Here is a 17197-nt window from a genome sequence, read left to right on the forward strand (position 1 = left end):
AGGATAAGAACGAATGGAGGAGAGAAGACTGAGGGAGGAACAAAAAGAGTATAAGAGATAACAATCATCCATCCGATGTGGGATGGGCGGGCCGGGGGGGGGGGGGGGGGGGGGGGGGGGGGTCAAGCGAAGGGCAGAATGACGGAGAGCATGCAGAAAGTGTGTCAGCCATGACAGATGTGTATTCCACAGTGATGGTGTGACCTTAGCAAACATCAGAGCGAGAGAAATGCTTTTACTTCATCACACTTTACTCGACCCCCACTCTACACCCCGTATGCTGGAGCAAGGGTCTGTGTCTGTTGCCATGACGACAGCAGCCTGTCTTCCATCCTGTGGTCCAGCCAGCGACTCTCTGCTCCTGTTTATGTGAACATCAGAGGAAACAAGAAGTCCAACTGACGGCAGCACTTTAGCTTGATTTGAGCCCTAAAAACAACAAAAAAAGCAGAAACCTCAGCGTTTCAGTATCTCAGGTTCTGCCAGCGCTGTCGTACTAGTGGTGAACAGCATCTATGACCCCTGACCTCAGTGAGGCTCAGTATGTGGTCTGGCAGAGCAATAAAATATCATTAATTTCTTACGCTTTCTTTGTGCTCTGTATTGCTTGCTGTTGGACATACAGCATCCACAGACAAACCGCTGTCCCTCCTCTGGCTGTTGGTTGAGGTTGAGTTTTTTTTAAGACCACTGGGTGGTTTTGTTGCTGTTCCATACTTGGCCACTAGGAGATATTGGCAGCAGTTAGATAATTTCTTAAAAATCTTTTTTTTTTTTCTTTCTAGTCAGAAGCAGGGAGGAAGATAAAAATCTGATGTTTCTGAGACTTTAACCTTTATTGATTCAGAGGAAGTGGAAGGTCATCCATATGATGTGTGCAAATCTTTGCCAATCGATCAGCAAGAGGTCACCCAAATGTGTCACTGTACTCTCTGTGTGTGTGTGTGTGTTATCACATTTTGGTGATAAAACACTTTCCCATCTGCCCTTTCTTCATCACTCAGCACATGTATGAAGAAAGAGAAAGTGGGTGTGTCCTCGCCATCACAAAGGATGACTGCTGTTCATGCTGTGTACAGTTTGTGTGGAGAGGCAACATCCTCAGTTCAGTTCCTTGTTTGACAACAGCATGACGTACTGTTAAGGCAAGAACCTTAACCTCACGTTGCTCCTGGCATGCAGCCTGAGAATTTTTAAAGAGTTCAAGTTTACAGTTGGGTCCAATATTAGTAGTCTGTGGATGCCTTTTCTCAGTTCTTCTAGTCAAACGTGGGTCACTTTTGCAGGTGTGTTTTTAACGGTGAACTGGGCAAACTCTCTTCCCACTTTCAAGTTGAAGAAGGTCCTTGAGGATCCAGCTAACTTCCATGCATTTTACATGTCCTAGCCACTTCAGACATCTCTATAGCATAGCGAAGATGGGTGTGAACTTGGCCTGATGGAGGACATTCATGTTGGAGATTTTGTCATACTGTATGATGCTCAGTACTTTCTTAAGACATCTCATGTGAAAAACATTCACTCTAGTCTCCTGAGGTGCATGCTGCCCATGCTTCACTTCGATAAAGGAGGGTAAGGACACAAGGTTGGTATACCTTCATCTTTGTGGTCATGGGCAGGTTCCTGTTTTTCCCTACTCTTAGCCAGCTTTCACATTCTTGGGTTAATTTCTTTGTCTAGTGGAAAGCTTTTCCATACTTTGGAGCCAAAGTACTTGAAAGACCCAACAACTGCTAGTTGTGATTGATGGAGATTAATGAAGGGATGTGGAATTCTGAACCATGAGCTCAGTCTTCTTTATGCTGATCATTATGGCAAACTCTCTGCAGGCATAAGCAAACCTGTCTGTGAGTCACTGCAGACCTTCTTCAGTGAGGCTGACCAAGGTAACATTGCCTGCAAACAGCAGTAATGCAAACAGCAGTACCATCAGTGCACAAGTGATCGTTGTCTTAGTGTTTTTTCAATTTCAATTTATTTCCATTTGTATAGCATAAAATCACAACTGAGTTGCCTCAAAGTGCTTCACACAAGTAAGGTCTAACCTTACTAACCCCCAGAGCAGCAGTGGTAAGAAAAAACTCCCTTTGAGGAAGAAACCTCAAGCAGACCACACTCAAAGGGGTGACCCTTTGCTTGGGCCATGCTACAGACACAAATTACTGAACAATTCACAAAACAAATACACAGGAAATCGTGTTGGTGAACAGGACAGGAGGGTCTCCAGCACAAATACCACGCCCATCTCTGGATGGAGCTGCACCTTAAACAGAGAGAAAAAACAGAATCAGGCAGAACCCCAAATTTCATGTCACTAAGGTTAGAGGTAGTGTTATTGTACAAAACAGAGTGAGAACGACTGGTCAGGTATGACGTCAATCATGCAAAGGCACTCCCAGTAATCCCAGAATGATTTTCCAGCCCATCAAGTGGAATATGATGATCCTCAAACGCAGCACTGAGATCTAACAGCACAAGAACCATAGTGGTGTCCGAATCCATTGCAAACAGCAGATCATTCACCACTTTAGTGAGAGCCATCTCTTTGGAATGATATTTTCTAAAAGGAGACTGCAGTGGCTCAAAGAGATTATTCTCAGTAAGATAGTCCACGAGCTGCCGTGAAACCACCTTTTCCAGAATTTTAGAGCAAAATGATAGATTTGATATCAGCCGATAGTTTTTCAATACACTAGGGTCAAGATTAGGTTTCTTAAGTACTGGTTTAATCACTTCAGATTTGAAACATTTAGGAACAGATCGAGAAGTTAAGGAAAGATTACTAATTTCTAGCACAGTCAGCCTAATAGTGGGCCACAGGTCCTTAAACAGTTTTGTTGGTATAGGATCAAATAAACAGATTGTGCTTTTTGTTGACGTTATGAGTTTCGTCAGCATGCGGAGAGAGATAATCTCAAATTCTGTAAATCTAGGTAATACCTCAGTAATGGAGCCCACCTCAATAGTATGGTGTAGTGGCTGGGGTAAGACATGCTGGGATATGTTTAACATAATGTCTTCTATTTTCTTCTCAAAGTAATCCAGAAAATCTTGTGCTGTAAAAGGAGAGTGAACTATAAGTGGTTGTCCATGAATAAGTGTTGCCACCGTTTCGAACAAGAACTTTAAGTTATGCTTGTTTTTGTTGATCAAATTGGAGTAATAGGTCCACTTTGTAGCCAGTAATGCATGCTTATAGTCTAAGATAGCATTACGCCATGCAAGCTGGAATACTTCTAATTTTGAACTACGCCATTTCCGTTCTAGACCTCTAGCCTTATGCTTGAGGTCACGCAAGTAATCATTGAACCAAGGTGACTGTGTTTTGGGGGAGCGCACTTTTAACAAAGGCGCTTTTAACAATCGTGTTGAGTGTAGTTTTGAGCACTGAGTTTAAACTATCCACAAGACTGTCTACTGATTGGGTATTTGTCAAATGTGAAGCTAAGACATCAGGCAGTCTAGCTTTGAGTTCAGTCTTATTTGAGAAGTTGATGCATCACCGTAGTGATATATAAGGTTGTTGTTCCACTAAACACGGCAGCGAAACTGTAAACTTAATAAGTGAGTGATCAGAGACCACTGATGTAAGAGGCATGATGTCAATATTCGTGACAGCAATATCACATGTGAGAACCAAATCCAGGGTATTTTCACTAATGTGCGTCGAGTCCTGAATGCATTGCTGAAATCCAAATGCATCCACAATGTCCCTAAATGATTTGCAGAGGGGATCAGAAGGCTTATTTATATGAACGTTAAAGTCTAAGAATTCAGAATATGGGCCAGGATGCCTATATACAGTGACAAAGTAATACGGCTGATTTTTATTCTTCTGACCTTGGCAGTGTGTAATATCCTACGCGGAGCGGAGAATAAGATGCTCAGACAAGTTATATTTGTGACCCCCAACAGCTAAAAAACTAAACCTAGATTTATAAATAAGAGCAACACCCCCACCTTGCTTCGCATCACAAGAGACGTGACTAAATGTATATGCTGGTGGGTAGGCTTCATTTAAGGGGAGGACAGCTGTAGGTTGAAGCCAGGTTTCACATAACCTAATCATATCTAAGTGATGATCAATAATTAGCTCATTAATCAACAATGATTCTGAGGATAGTGATCTTATGTTAATGAGACCCAGACTAAGGACCTCAGTTGGGTTGACAGTTGAACTGTTTGGGTTTAGGGGTGGTTCCAGAGTATCCAGAGCATATATAAATTGCCTAGAAGTAGATTTAGGTTTGAGACATTCCATGCGAGTTGTAGGTAGCAGACACGAAATCTTTGATATTGCTGGAACAACCACTGGGCCATCCTCAATTTAAACATCATCCAATGTAGTAATGGGTATTAAGTTTGCAAAGCATATCACTCTATGATTTTTATGGACACATCTATGGAAGCAGGCCACAGTCTCAACTTGTTGAATTTCCCTCCCTGGCAGATAAACTGCACTATCACCATAGTGGATTTTCTGCACTAATTTCCCCACTAAGCTAATGGATTCCACACCCACATTTGTCATAAGCCTTGCAGGGTCTCTAATCACCTGCTCCGTGGCCTGCTGTAAATTCCTAATGTTACCCTCCCTGTAGAGCTCTATGTATGTTTGCAGATAAGATGGCGGCGCCTTCCACAGTAGGGTGGAGGCTGTCCGGCATCAGCAAGCCATGGTGGCTAAGAACGAAGGCCAGTTATCAATAAAGCTAAAGCCTTGCTTTCTACAAAATTGCACCAGCCACCTATTTAACAATGTCAGCCTGCTAAATGCTAAAGTACACCAGGAGGAGAGGGGACCAGAGGCATGTAGTCCGGACAGCTTTGCCATCATACCGCGTGTGGATATAAACACCACCTGTTGATGACACGAAGGCGAGCATGAGGAGGGCAGAAAAAAAGATGCCAAATAAAGTTGATGCACGGTCGCAGCCTTGTTTAACACCACTGAGAATTGTGATGGGCTCAGATGTCTCTCCACTGACAAAATGACACTTCCTTCTCACATCTGAGTGGAAGGACTCGATAATGTGAAGTAGAGTTAATGTGCATCCAGTCCTCTGTAAGATCTTGAATAGGCTAATTCGGCTGAACAGGTCACAGGTCTTGGTCAGGCCAACAAAGGTGATAAGGTTTGTTATCTAGTCCAGTCCAGTCTACGGTGACTGGCGTTCTCTATATTTTTCTTGAAGCTGAACCATGACAGTGGAGTTAAAATGAAACAATCTAGATTTTCAGTTAGACTCTCAGCTTTAACTCAAATATTACATCCTGGATGATGTTAATTTGTTCTGGTTCATTCTGGTTCATCCCATAACCTCTGAGGTTTTCCAGGGTTTCAAACCGTGAACACTCAGTGTGCATATACAGTAGTGTTCAGAATAATAGTAGTGCTATGTGACTAAAAAGATTAATCCAGGTTTTGAGTATATTTCTTATTGTTACATGGGAAACAAGGTACCAGTAGATTCAGTAGATTCTTACAAATCCAACAAGACCAAGCGTTCATGATATGCACACTCTTAAGGCTATGAAATTGGGCTATTAGTAAAAAAAAAAGTAGAAAAGGGGGTGTTCATAATAATAGTAGCATCTGCTGTTGACGCTACAAAGTCAAAACTATTATGTTAAAACTGCTTTTTAGCAATCCTGTGAATCACTAAACTAGTATTTAGTTGTATAACCACAGTTTTTCATGATTTCTTCACATCTGCGAGGCATTAATTTTGTTGGTTTGGAACCAAGATTTTGCTCGTTTACAAGTATTTTGACATATGCAAACTGATCCATGCTACCTGGTATGCGATATATAGGCCCAACACCATAATAGGAGAAACATGCTCATATCATGATGCTTGCACCACCATGCTTCACTGTCTTCACTGTGAACTGTGGCTTGAATTCAGAGTTTGGGGTCGTCTCACAAGCTGTCTGCAGCCCTTGGACCCAAAAAGAACAATTTTACTCTCATCAGTCCACAAAATATCCCTCCATTTCTCTTTAGGCCAATTGATGTGTTCTTTGGCAAATTGTAACCTCTTCTGCACATGTCTTTTATTTAACAGAGGGACTTTGCGGGGGATTCTTGCAAATAAATTAGCTTCACACAGGCGTCTTCTAACTGTCACAGCACTTACAGGTAACTACAGACTGTTTTTGATCATTCTGGAGCTGATCAATGGGTGAGCCTTTGCCATTCTGGTTATTCTTCTATCCATTTTGATGGTTGTTTTCCATTTTCTTCCACGCGTCTCTGTTATTTTTGTCCATTTTAAGCATTGGAGATCATTGCAGATGAACAGCCTATAATTTTTTGCACCTGCGTATAAGTTTTCCCCTCTCCAGTCAACTTTTTAATCAAACTACGCTGTTCTTCTGAACAATGTCTTGTACGTCCCATTTTCCTCAGGCTTTCAAAGAGAAAAGCATGTTCAACGGGTGCTGGCTTCATCCTTAAATAGGGGACACCTGATTCACACCTCTTTGTTCCACAAAATTGACAAACTCACTGACTGAATGCCACACTACTACACTCAACAAAAATATAAACGCAACACTTTTGGTTTTGCTCCCATTTTGTATGAGATGAACTCAAAGATCTAAAACTTTTTCCACATACACAATATCACCATTTCCCTCAAAAATTGTTCACAAACCAGTCTAAATCTGTGATAGTGAGTACGTCTCCTTTGCTGAGATAATCCATCCCACCTCATAGGTGTGCCATATCAAGATGCTGATTAGACACCATGATTAGTGCACAGGTGTGCCTTAGACTGTCCACAATAAAAGGCCACTCTGAAAGGTGCAGTTTTGTTTTATAGGGGGGGGCGGGGGGGGATACCAGTCAGTATCTGGTGTGACCACCATTTGTCTCATGCAGTGCAACACATCTCCTTCGCATAGAGTTGATCAGGTTGTCAATTGTGGCCTGTGGAATGTTGGTCCACTCCTCTTCAATGGCTGTGTGAAGTTGCTGGATATTGGCAGGAACTGGTACACGCTGTCGTATACACTGGTCCAGAGCATCCCAAACATGCTCAATGGGTGACATGTCCGGTGAGTATGCCGGCCATGCAAGAACTGGGACATTTTCAGCTTCCAAGAATTGTGTACAGATCCTTGCAACATGGGGCCGTGCATTATCCTGCTGCAACATGAGGTGATGTTCTTGGATGTGGCACAACAATGGGCCTCAGGATCTCGTCACGGTATCTCTGTGCATTCAAAATGCCATCAATAAAATGCACCTGTGTTCTTCGTCCATAACAGACGCCTGCCCATACCATAACCCCACCACCACCATGGGCCACTCGATCCACAACATTGACATCAGAAAACCGCTCACCCACACGACGCCACACACGCTGTCTGCCATCTGCCCTGAACAGTGTGAACCGGGATTCATCCGTGAACAGAACACCTCTCCAACGTGCCAAACGCCAGCGAATGTGAGCATTTGCCCACTCAAGTCAGTTACGACGACGAACTGGAGTCAGGTCGAGACCCCGATGAGGACGACGAGCATGCAGATGAGCTTCCCTGAGACGGTTTCTGACAGTTTGTGCAGAAATTCTTTGGTTATGCAAACCAATTGTTTCAGCAGCTGTCCGAGTGGCTGGTCTCAGACGATCTTGGAGGTGAACATGCTGGATGTGGAGGTCCTGGGCTGGTGTGGTTACACGTGGTCTGCGGTTGTGAGGCTGGTTGGATGTACTGCCAAATTCTCTGAAACGCCTTTGGAGACGGCTTATGGTAGAGAAATGAACATTCAATACACGAGCAACAACTCTGGTTGACATTCCTGCTGTCAGCATGCCAATTGCACGCTCCCTCAAATCTTGCGACATCTGTGGCATTGTGCTGTGTGATAAAACTGCACCTTTCAGAGTGGCCTTTTATTGTGGGCAGTCTAAGGCACACCTGTGCACTAATCATGGTGTCTAATCAGCATCTTGATATGGCACACCTGTGAGGTGGGATGGATTATCTCAGCAAAGGAGAAGTGCTCACTATCACAGATTTAGACTGGTTTGTGAACAATATTTGAGGGAAATGGTGATATTGTGTATGTGGAAAAAGTTTTAGATCTTTGAGTTCATCTCATGCAAAATGGGAGCAAAACCAAAAGTGTTGCGTTTATATTATTGTGAACACCCCCTTTTCTACTTTTTTTTTTTTACTAATAGTCCAATTTCATAGCCTTAAGAGTGTGCATATCATGAATGCTTGGTCTTGTTGGATTTGTGAGCATCTACTGAATCTACTGGTACCTTGTTTCCCATGTAACAATAAGAAATGTAGTCAAAACCTGGATTAATCTTTTTAGTCACATAGCACTACTATTATTCTGAACACTACTGTACATGAAAATCAGAACGGGGCTTTATCGATATATCTACATAATTATTTATTGATTATATTTTGTATTATTAATCTGAATTTACAAAGTAACATTTAACTAAGATGAACTAAGATGTAGATGAATAGAAATATAAAGCAGCAGAAAGCAGAACTACTTGAGTGAAGGTCAAACACCTAAAATTAGGACTTGAATAAACTTACTTCATTACCTACTTTAAGGGATGAGGATCAGCACCTCTAATCTGAGGCCATGGTTCTCAGCAGGAAACTGATGGATTGCCTACTGTGGGTAGGGAATGGGGTCTTGCCCCAAGTGAAGGAGTTCAAGTACCTCGTGGTCTTATTCATGAGTGAGCGGACAATGGAGCGTGAGATTGGCCGGAGAATTGGAGCAACAGGAACGGTGTTGCTTGCTCGCTACCATACTATTGTGACGAAAAGGGATCTGAGCCAAAAGGTGAAGCTCTGGGTCTACTGGTCAGTCTTCGTCCCTACTCTCACCTGTGGTCATGAGGGTTGAGTCATGACCGAATGAATTAGATCGCAAGTACAAGCAGCCAAAATGGGTTTCCTCAGGAGGGTGGCTGGTGTCTCCCTTAGAGATAGGGTGAGAAACTTGTAACAGACAGTGACAGTAAATGTGTCAGCGATGGCTCACAGTTAGCATATGCTGTATTAGCTTGTAACCACGGCGATTTAACCTTGAGGTCTGTGTGGTTATCATATGTCGGTCACACTTGATGCTTTCGTTTGATTTTAGTGACCTTATGACCTTTGTGTTTAGCTCATTGCCTGGCTGTAATGAACAGTTCACACTCTAGAGGGCACTAGAGGCAGCTCACTTTGTGTACAATGTAAATGTGGGTTTTAGTCATGTGCTGACAGTCCTGACTGCTTCCCGAGCTCATGTCAGGCTCTATAACAGTACCTTTCTGTTTCTACAGCAATGCCATTGCAGCTCTGGATGGGTGTCATGAATATGCACTGATTATGGCATGTAAATACCTTTTAATGCACATGACACACTGACACAAAGATTCAGAACATGCCAGCGCACACACGGTATTCACACAAAGACAAGCATGGGGTACTTGCATGGACTGGGTGTTGGACTGGGTCCTGGGTTGGGTGTTGGACTGTATGTTGGACTGGGTTTTGGGCTGGGTGTTGGACTGGCTGTTAGAGTGGGTGTTGGACTGGATCTTGGACTGGGTTTTGGGCTGGGTGTTGGACTGGGTGTTGGGCTGGGTTTTGGGATGGGTGTTTGGCTGGGTGTTGGGCTGGGTGTTGGAGTGGGTGTTGGGCTGGGTGTTAGGCGGGGTGTTGGACTGGGTGTTGGACTTGGTGTTGAGCTGGATGTTGGACTGGGTTTTGGACTGGGTGTTGGAGTGGGTGTTGGGCTGGGTGTAGAAGTGGGTGTTGAGCTGGCTGTTGAGCTGGGTGTAGAAGTGGGTGGGCTGGGTGTTGGACTGGGTGTTGGGCTAGGTGTTTGGCTAAGTGTCGGAGTGGGTGTTGGGCTGAGTGTTGGGCTAGGTATAGAAGTGGGTGTTGGGCTAGGTGTAGAAGTGGGTGTTGGGCTGGGTGTAGAAGTGGGTGTTGGGCTGAGTGTTGGGCTAGGTGTAGAAGTGAGTGTTGGGCTGTGTGTTGGGCTAGGTGTTGGGCTGGGTGTAGAAGTGGGTGTTGGGCTGGATGTTGGATTGAGTGTTGGGCTAAGTGTTGGAGTGGGTGTTGGGCTAGGTGTAGAAGTGGGTGTTGGGCTGGGTGTTGGGCTAGGTGTTGGGCTGGGTGTTGGACTGGGCATTGGGCTGGGTGTTGGGCTAGGTCTTGGGCTAAGTGTTGGAGTGGGTGTTGGGCTAGGAGTAGAAGTGGGTGTTGGGCTGGGTATTAGGCTAGGTGTTGGGCTAAGTGTTGGAGTGGGTGTTGGGCTAGGTGTAGAAGTGGATGTTGGGCTGGGTGTTTGGGCTAGGTGTTGGGCTGGATGTTGGACTGGGTGTTGGGCTAGGTGTTGGGCTGTGTGTTGAACTGGGTGTTGGGCTTGGTGTTGGACTGGGTGTTGGGCTAGGTGTAGAAGTGGGTGTTGGGCTGGGTGTTGGACTGGGTGTCGGACTGGGTGTTGGGCTAGGTGTTGGAGTAGGTGTTGGGCTGGGTGCTGGAGTGGGTGTTGGTCAGATCAGGTTGTGGAAACCAGCAATTTAGGTGCTTTTGTTGCTGAGGGAAGGTTTCCTTGCGTTGGCAACATGGACGATGCTGTGATCTTTGTGGCATTAGTGGATACTCTGATTGAGAAGCTGAGTGAGGAATCAGAGTGTCTGGATTTGTAATTGTCCTGGATCCAGACAAGATCCAGACTTTCAGTGACTTCCTGGACTCGTCCATCCGAAGAGTATCTGTACGTGATATAGTGTTGGACTTTTAGAGACAGTCAATGTTCTCAACATTGATGTTCATGTCTCTGGGGGTCTTTCAGATCCAGAGACACCTGGGTAGACCTTATGCAGTCAGGAGGTCAAATGTCAGAGGTGTTTGGTAATGCTGATATATTTGCAACAGAAGGTCCAAGTTTTTAGGGTCCAGTTGCTTCCTGTCTTACTGTTTGGTTAACTTGGACTCTAATCTAACCTAAGATAACGACTGGTTGTCTTTGGGTCCAGGTCCCTCTGGAGGATCCTTGGGTTCTGCTGGAATGACTTTGTGTCAAATGAACAGTTACTTTGTGAGACTCAGCTGAAGAGGATCACTGATGCGGTGAGGAAACATGTTACCACATTTTGTCCATGTGGTGTGTTTCTGTGGACATGATCCAGCACACAAGTGCCTCAGTGTTGAAGGCCCCAGCGGCTGGATGTCAAGGACACACCCACATTTCACCTGGCTGATGATGGTTGCTTTCTTTAGGTGGAGATAGACTGCAGCTCTGCCTGGGTGGCTGCCAATCAGGACGTTGGACAGTTCCATAAGGTATAGATTCAGCATTGTTCAGCACCAGAACATGTTTTGTACCTGCTGCTGCTAAATATCTGACTCAAACATCATCACATACATATTTGTAAGACAAACAGTATTTGTAATGGATCTATTGTCAGGAAGGATTCGACTGGATGTCTGTAAAGTGGGTGTGACTTAGCTATTCTGTTGTAAGTTGTTGGAAGGTTTGCTCCAGTTTCTCTTCTGATGTGGATCATGGTGAGGGATTGCGATGCTACTTTGATATGCAGATTTCCACAAAGAGGCATGGCTAAAAGATCGGTGACATTGTACCTGTAACCTGACCTCTGACCTCTGACAGCATGAATTATGAAATACAGACTGCAGGTTTCAGTGTCTCTGCACAGGCTGCTGAAGCACATGTTGGGTTTCATGAAGCAAGAACACAAATTAGCAAACAGATTCTGATTGAAATCAGTCACGTGAGCACACATTTGTCATTTGTTTCTCCACTCGATGTCTCATGATTTTATCATTTATAATAGTTGTTTTTAGATTTTAGGTGTGAATGTGTTTCTCTATATGCGGCCCTGCGACAAACTGCCGACCCTGATTGCTGGGATAGGCTCCAGCCTCGAAGATGAGTGAGTGAGAGTTATTTTTAGTTTTAATTTCACTCCGTTACTTAATTATTGTGTGAGTGGATCACTAATCAGTTTGAGTTTGAGTAAATATTAGATTATTTCATGACCTCTTCCTTTGAAAATGTGACCTTCAGAAGAAAACTCTTCAAATGTTCTGCGACTTTTTCTTCTTTACTGCTCTTCTTTCTTTTCTTTTCTGTTCTTCTTTTCCATTTCTGCTCATTCCCTGTCCTCCTCCTGTTTTTATTTTTTATTTTTTTGCCTCCCTACCCTCCTCCTCTTATCTCCTCTATCACCCTGCCCTACTCCTCCTTTATGACGTGATAACAGAGGCCATGCCCACTCAGTATCGACCCTCCCACACTGCACCTCCTGCTCCTTCTGGCTCCGCTTTGACTCACTCCTCCTCCTCTGATCCCCCACCAGTGTCCCCCAGCCCCGGCGTTGCCCTCCCCTCTGCTCCCCGTGATCTGGTCCCTGTCCTAGTGTCCAGCCGCTTTGTCCGCCTCAGCTGGCGCCCCCCTTTTGAGACGGGAGGATCTGTGCAGACCTACGGGATTTATTACTCTCAGGACGGAGTGGAAAGGTAAGGACCGGCTGATCAAGAGTCTGACCTGGTTTCTGGAACTTGGTTCTGATTTCACACAGCTGTTTCATGTTGGACTTCAGGTGTCAAATTTAACCGTGACGCAAGCTGAGGCCTTTAAAAAGAGGAATAAATCTCTAAAGAGGAAGATTAGTCATGAATAGAGTTCCAACCGCCACAGATTACAAGTTCAAGATCAGCCATTATGGAAAAATTAAGCCAAAATGTCTGCATTGCCCCCTGTTGGTGTGTGTGTGCGTGTGCGTGCACACACGTGGCAGAGGATCTGAACACTCTGTCAAAGAACCAGCTCTTTTTTTTAACACTGCTTCACATTTAATGGAACAGTGTGTTGGTGTCCTTTCACTAAGTCTCCTGCTGAGGCTAAACATGAACCTTTGACATTTTTGGCTCCACACATGTAGGCTTTTAGATCCAGGCTTAAGTTTTGGTACCATGGGGATAAAGTGGACCTGCAGCACTTTACACTTCAAGCAAGCTGCTGGAATTCCCTGATGAAGTGACCCGTTGAATTGTCACAGGTCTTAGAAATGAAGTTGAGGAGTTTTGTTCAGTCAAAGACCAAAAAAAAAAAAAAAAAATTAGGCTAATTTTGTCACAAATAACAATAACATAAGACAGGAAGAGAGAATACACAACATTTTTCTATATTATTTTATTCATTTCTTGTTGACTTGAAGGACTCTCAAGCTATTTTCTTGAATGAACTTGAGATCATATTAAATATTAAAATTATACAAAATTGGATCTTTTATGTATTAAAAGTTCAGGGTGCAGAACAGTAAAGTTTACAGACCCTCAAGGAATTTGTGATGGCAGGCTTTCAACAAATATTTCAACAAAGATTCAGCAATTGTACTTTTACAAATACAGATTTATTTTATATTTTTTAATTTTATTTTATTTTAGTTTCTATAGCGCCAAATCACAACAAAGTTGCCTCAAGGTGCTTCACACAGGTAAGGTCTAACCTTACCAACCCCTAGAGCAAGCACACAGGAGACAGTGGTAAGGAAAAACTCCCTCTGATGATATTGAGGAAGAAACCTCAAGCAGACCAGACCCAAAGGGGTGACCCACTACTTAGACCATTCAACCAAAAAGGTTTACAATACAGAACACAACACAACAACAATTGATGAGAGTCCATGCAGGTGTCTACTCTGTCGTCGAGGGGAGGGGGGGAGGGGGCTAATCCAGTATGTGGATCCAGCCGTATCTCGGACAGAGAGAAAGAAAAAAAACAATCACTCAGCCAGAAAAACTACTTTTAAGGTATAATTTCTGAGCATGAAGCAACAGGAAAGCAGAAGAAATACTAAGGTGATTGCCGGCCACTAGCTCTAAGCTTCACTAACAGACCCAGTCTTTAGATAAAGTTGAGGCAGAGACCTCTGTTTTGTAATAAAACATTAGTCAATATTTATTTACTAATGTAAATCAATTGACTGCACCTTTACAAGGAGAGATATATAGATATATTGGCTGTATTAGTTGTTAAATTAATTGTTGAAATCCTGGTATCACAAATTTCAGGAGGGACTGTTTAAAGCTTCATGAAGCAGTGTTTTGGTGGCTTTAGCTTCTCCAAATGAAAGGTTTGACAGTTTAACAGAATTTGACCAAAGCATTTTATCACAGATCCAAATTTACTTTATTTACTGTAAAATGTTTATATACTCAGATTAGTTTCTGAGAAATGTATTGAAATATTTCAGAAAATATCCCCTCTTCACACTGTAAAGTGTAAATATGAACCAAAATCCATAACTAGGCCCATTTCTAAATTGTTCTTCTTGCATGACTGATTGATAACTTCACTAAGTTTTGTGGGAAATGTTGGAAATGTGTTTATTTTCTCCTAAATTCACCAGCGATGGGTTTTTTTTAACATAACAATTCATGAGAGATTAACTTTCATAAAGAGATTAATTCTGTGATGATCTCATTAGGTATAATCTATGTAATCCCTCAGTGATCAGAGATAATTCTCAAACACTTTAGCACGTTAGCGTGTTAGCACCTCATACACACTGAAACCATTTTTATTCGCATTCTTCAGAGAATTTTTAAAACCCTGATCAACTGTACAGAACCTTCATGAGGATGTTCTGATATCTCAAACTGTATTTATAAAGTTCTAATAACTTTTCAGCAAAGCCACCACAGGAAACAGCGTTTGTCATTGTCAAGGTTAAAGGTGATGTGGCTGTTGTGAAAGTGTAGGAACACGGACCCACAACAGGGGGCGCAAATGAACGGACAATGGAGTAAGTCAAAATAACAACGCTTTACTGTTGTGAATGTGCACAACGAATACAACCAATCACGGAAATGAACAACAGTCAATTCACAAAAGTGTCGTGTGGGCAGGCTCGAAGATAGGAGACGCCTCTCCAAGGTAAGACCGGAACCACACGGCTTCCTCCGCCACAGGACCCCGGGAATACTGGAGCCGCCAAGTCCCGAACTCCCAGGTGGCCACTGCCTCCGCGTGTCGGACCTGGTACTGCTGGCGAGGAACAAAGGACAGTTAGATGGGGGCGCGTTTGCACCCAGGACTCCGAACAGCAGGGAAGTTACCTCCACCTCTCGTTGGAACAGTAATCCACAAACTAGCACAATCCAAAAAGATACACTCCGTTAGCTTCGATACGTTACCTCTCCGGTAGAAACGATATCTCGGCAATGAGGTGGAGGTGCCGTCCTGCTGATATACCCCACTGATGATTGCCGTCAGCTGTCTCAGGTGATGGGTGACAGCTGTCACCGTAGCTGCTCCCGTGAGGCGGCGGCGCCCTCTGGTGCCTGGAGCCCGCACTCCAGGCAGGGCGCCCTCTGGTGGTGGTGGGCCAGCAGTACCTCCTCTTCAGCGGCCCACACAACAGGACCCCCCCCTCAACGGGCGCCTCCTGGCGCCCGACTGGGCTTGTCCGGGTGGCGACGGTAGAAGTCGGCCAGGAGGGCCGGGTCCAGGATGAAGCTCTTCTTCACCCAGGAGCGTTCTTCGGGACCGTACCCCTCCCAGTCCACCAGATATTGAAAGCCCCGGCCCATCCGTCGGACGTCCAACAACCGGCGCACTGTCCAAGCCGGCTCGCCATCGATGATCCGGGCAGGAGGTGGTGCCGGACCGGGTGTACAGAGGGGCGAGGTGTGATGGGGCTTGAGCTTTGACACATGAAATACTGGATGGATCCGCAGTGAGGCTGGAAGCCGAAGCCTCACCGCGGCGGGATTGATGACCTTGAGAATTTTAAATGGTCCTATGTACCTGTCCTGCAGTTTTGGGGAGGCCACTTGTAGTGGGATGTCCTTGGTGGACAACCACACTTCCTGCCCGGGGCGATACGTAGGGGCCGGGGTCCGCCGCCGGTCTGCACGGGTCTTCGCCCTCATCCGGACCTTCAACAAAGCAGAACGGGCGGCACGCCACACCCGACGGCACTTCCGCAGGTGGGCCTGGACCGAGGGCACACCGACCTCTCCCTCAACCACCGGGAACAATGGGGGCTGATACCCCAAACACACCTCAAAGGTGGAGAGGCCGGTGGCTGATGACACTTGACTGTTGTGGGCGTACTCGATCCAGGCCAGATGAGTACTCCAGGCCGCCGGGTGCGCGGCTGTCACACAACGCAGTGTTTGCTCCATTTCTTGATTGGCCCGCTCTGCTTGCCCGTTGGTCTGGGGGTGATACCCGGATGAGAGACTGACCGTGGCCCCCAGTTCCCGGCAAAAGCTCCTCCAGACATGCGAGGAGAACTGGGGACCGCGATCGGAGACAATGTCTGATGGTATCCCATGCAGGCGGACGACGTGGTGGACCAGGAGGTCCGCTGTCTCCTGGGCCGTTGGGAGCTTCGGGAGGGCCACGAAGTCGGCCGCCTTGGAGAATCGGTCCACTACCGTGAGGATGACGGTGTTTCCCTGGGACGGCGGGAGGCCCGTGACAAAATCCAGGCCGATGTGGGACCAGGGGCGATGAGGCACGGGCAGCGGCTGTAGCAGTCCCGGAGCCTTGCGATGGTCGGCCTTGCCCCTGGTGCAGGTGGTACAGGCCTGGATATAGTCCCGGACGTCGGCCTCCAGGGACGCCCACCAGAAGCGCTGCTGGACAACTGCCACGGTTCTTTGCACCCCTGGATGACAGGAGAGCTTAGAGCCGTGACAGAAGTCCAGGACTGCAGCCCTTGCCTCTGGTGGGACGTAAAGTCTGTTCTTTGGTCCAGTCCCGGGGTCCGGGCTTCGTGCCAGGGCCTCCCGGACGGTTCTCTCTACGTCCCAGGTGAGGGTGGCCACGATAGTGGACTCCGGGATGATGGGTTCCGGTGGATCCGACAACTCCGCTTTGACCTCGTCTTCGTGTACCCGGGACAAGGCATCCGATTTCTGGTTCTTGGTCCCGGGCCGGTAGGTGATGCGGAAGTCAAAACGGCCGAAGAACAGTGACCAGCGGGCTTGCCTGGGATTCAGCCGCTTGGCGGTCCTGATATATTCCAGGTTCCGGTGGTCAGTGAAAACCGTGAATGGCACGGACGTTCCCTCCAACAGGTGTCTCCACTCTTCAAGAGCCTCTTTCACCGCAAGGAGTTCTCGGTTGCCGACGTCATAGTTCCGTTCAGCCGGGGTCAACCTGCGGGAAAAATAGGCA

General features: G+C 45.7%; 1 protein-coding gene across 1 annotated transcript in view; it reads left to right on the forward strand.

Annotated features, from left to right (window-relative positions):
* The window catches only part of dcc (DCC netrin 1 receptor), a 217789-nt gene that overhangs the window by 73366 nt on the left and 127226 nt on the right, over positions 1-17197 (forward strand). Inside the window, exon 7 of the mRNA XM_034191788.1 lies at positions 12267-12522. Coding sequence (XP_034047679.1) covers positions 12267-12522 — 256 coding nt within the window. The remainder of the gene's footprint in view (positions 1-12266; positions 12523-17197) is intronic.

This window comes from Thalassophryne amazonica, chromosome 17 (genome assembly GCF_902500255.1).
Source record: "Thalassophryne amazonica chromosome 17, fThaAma1.1, whole genome shotgun sequence".
Classification (NCBI taxonomy): Eukaryota; Metazoa; Chordata; class Actinopteri; order Batrachoidiformes; family Batrachoididae; genus Thalassophryne; species Thalassophryne amazonica.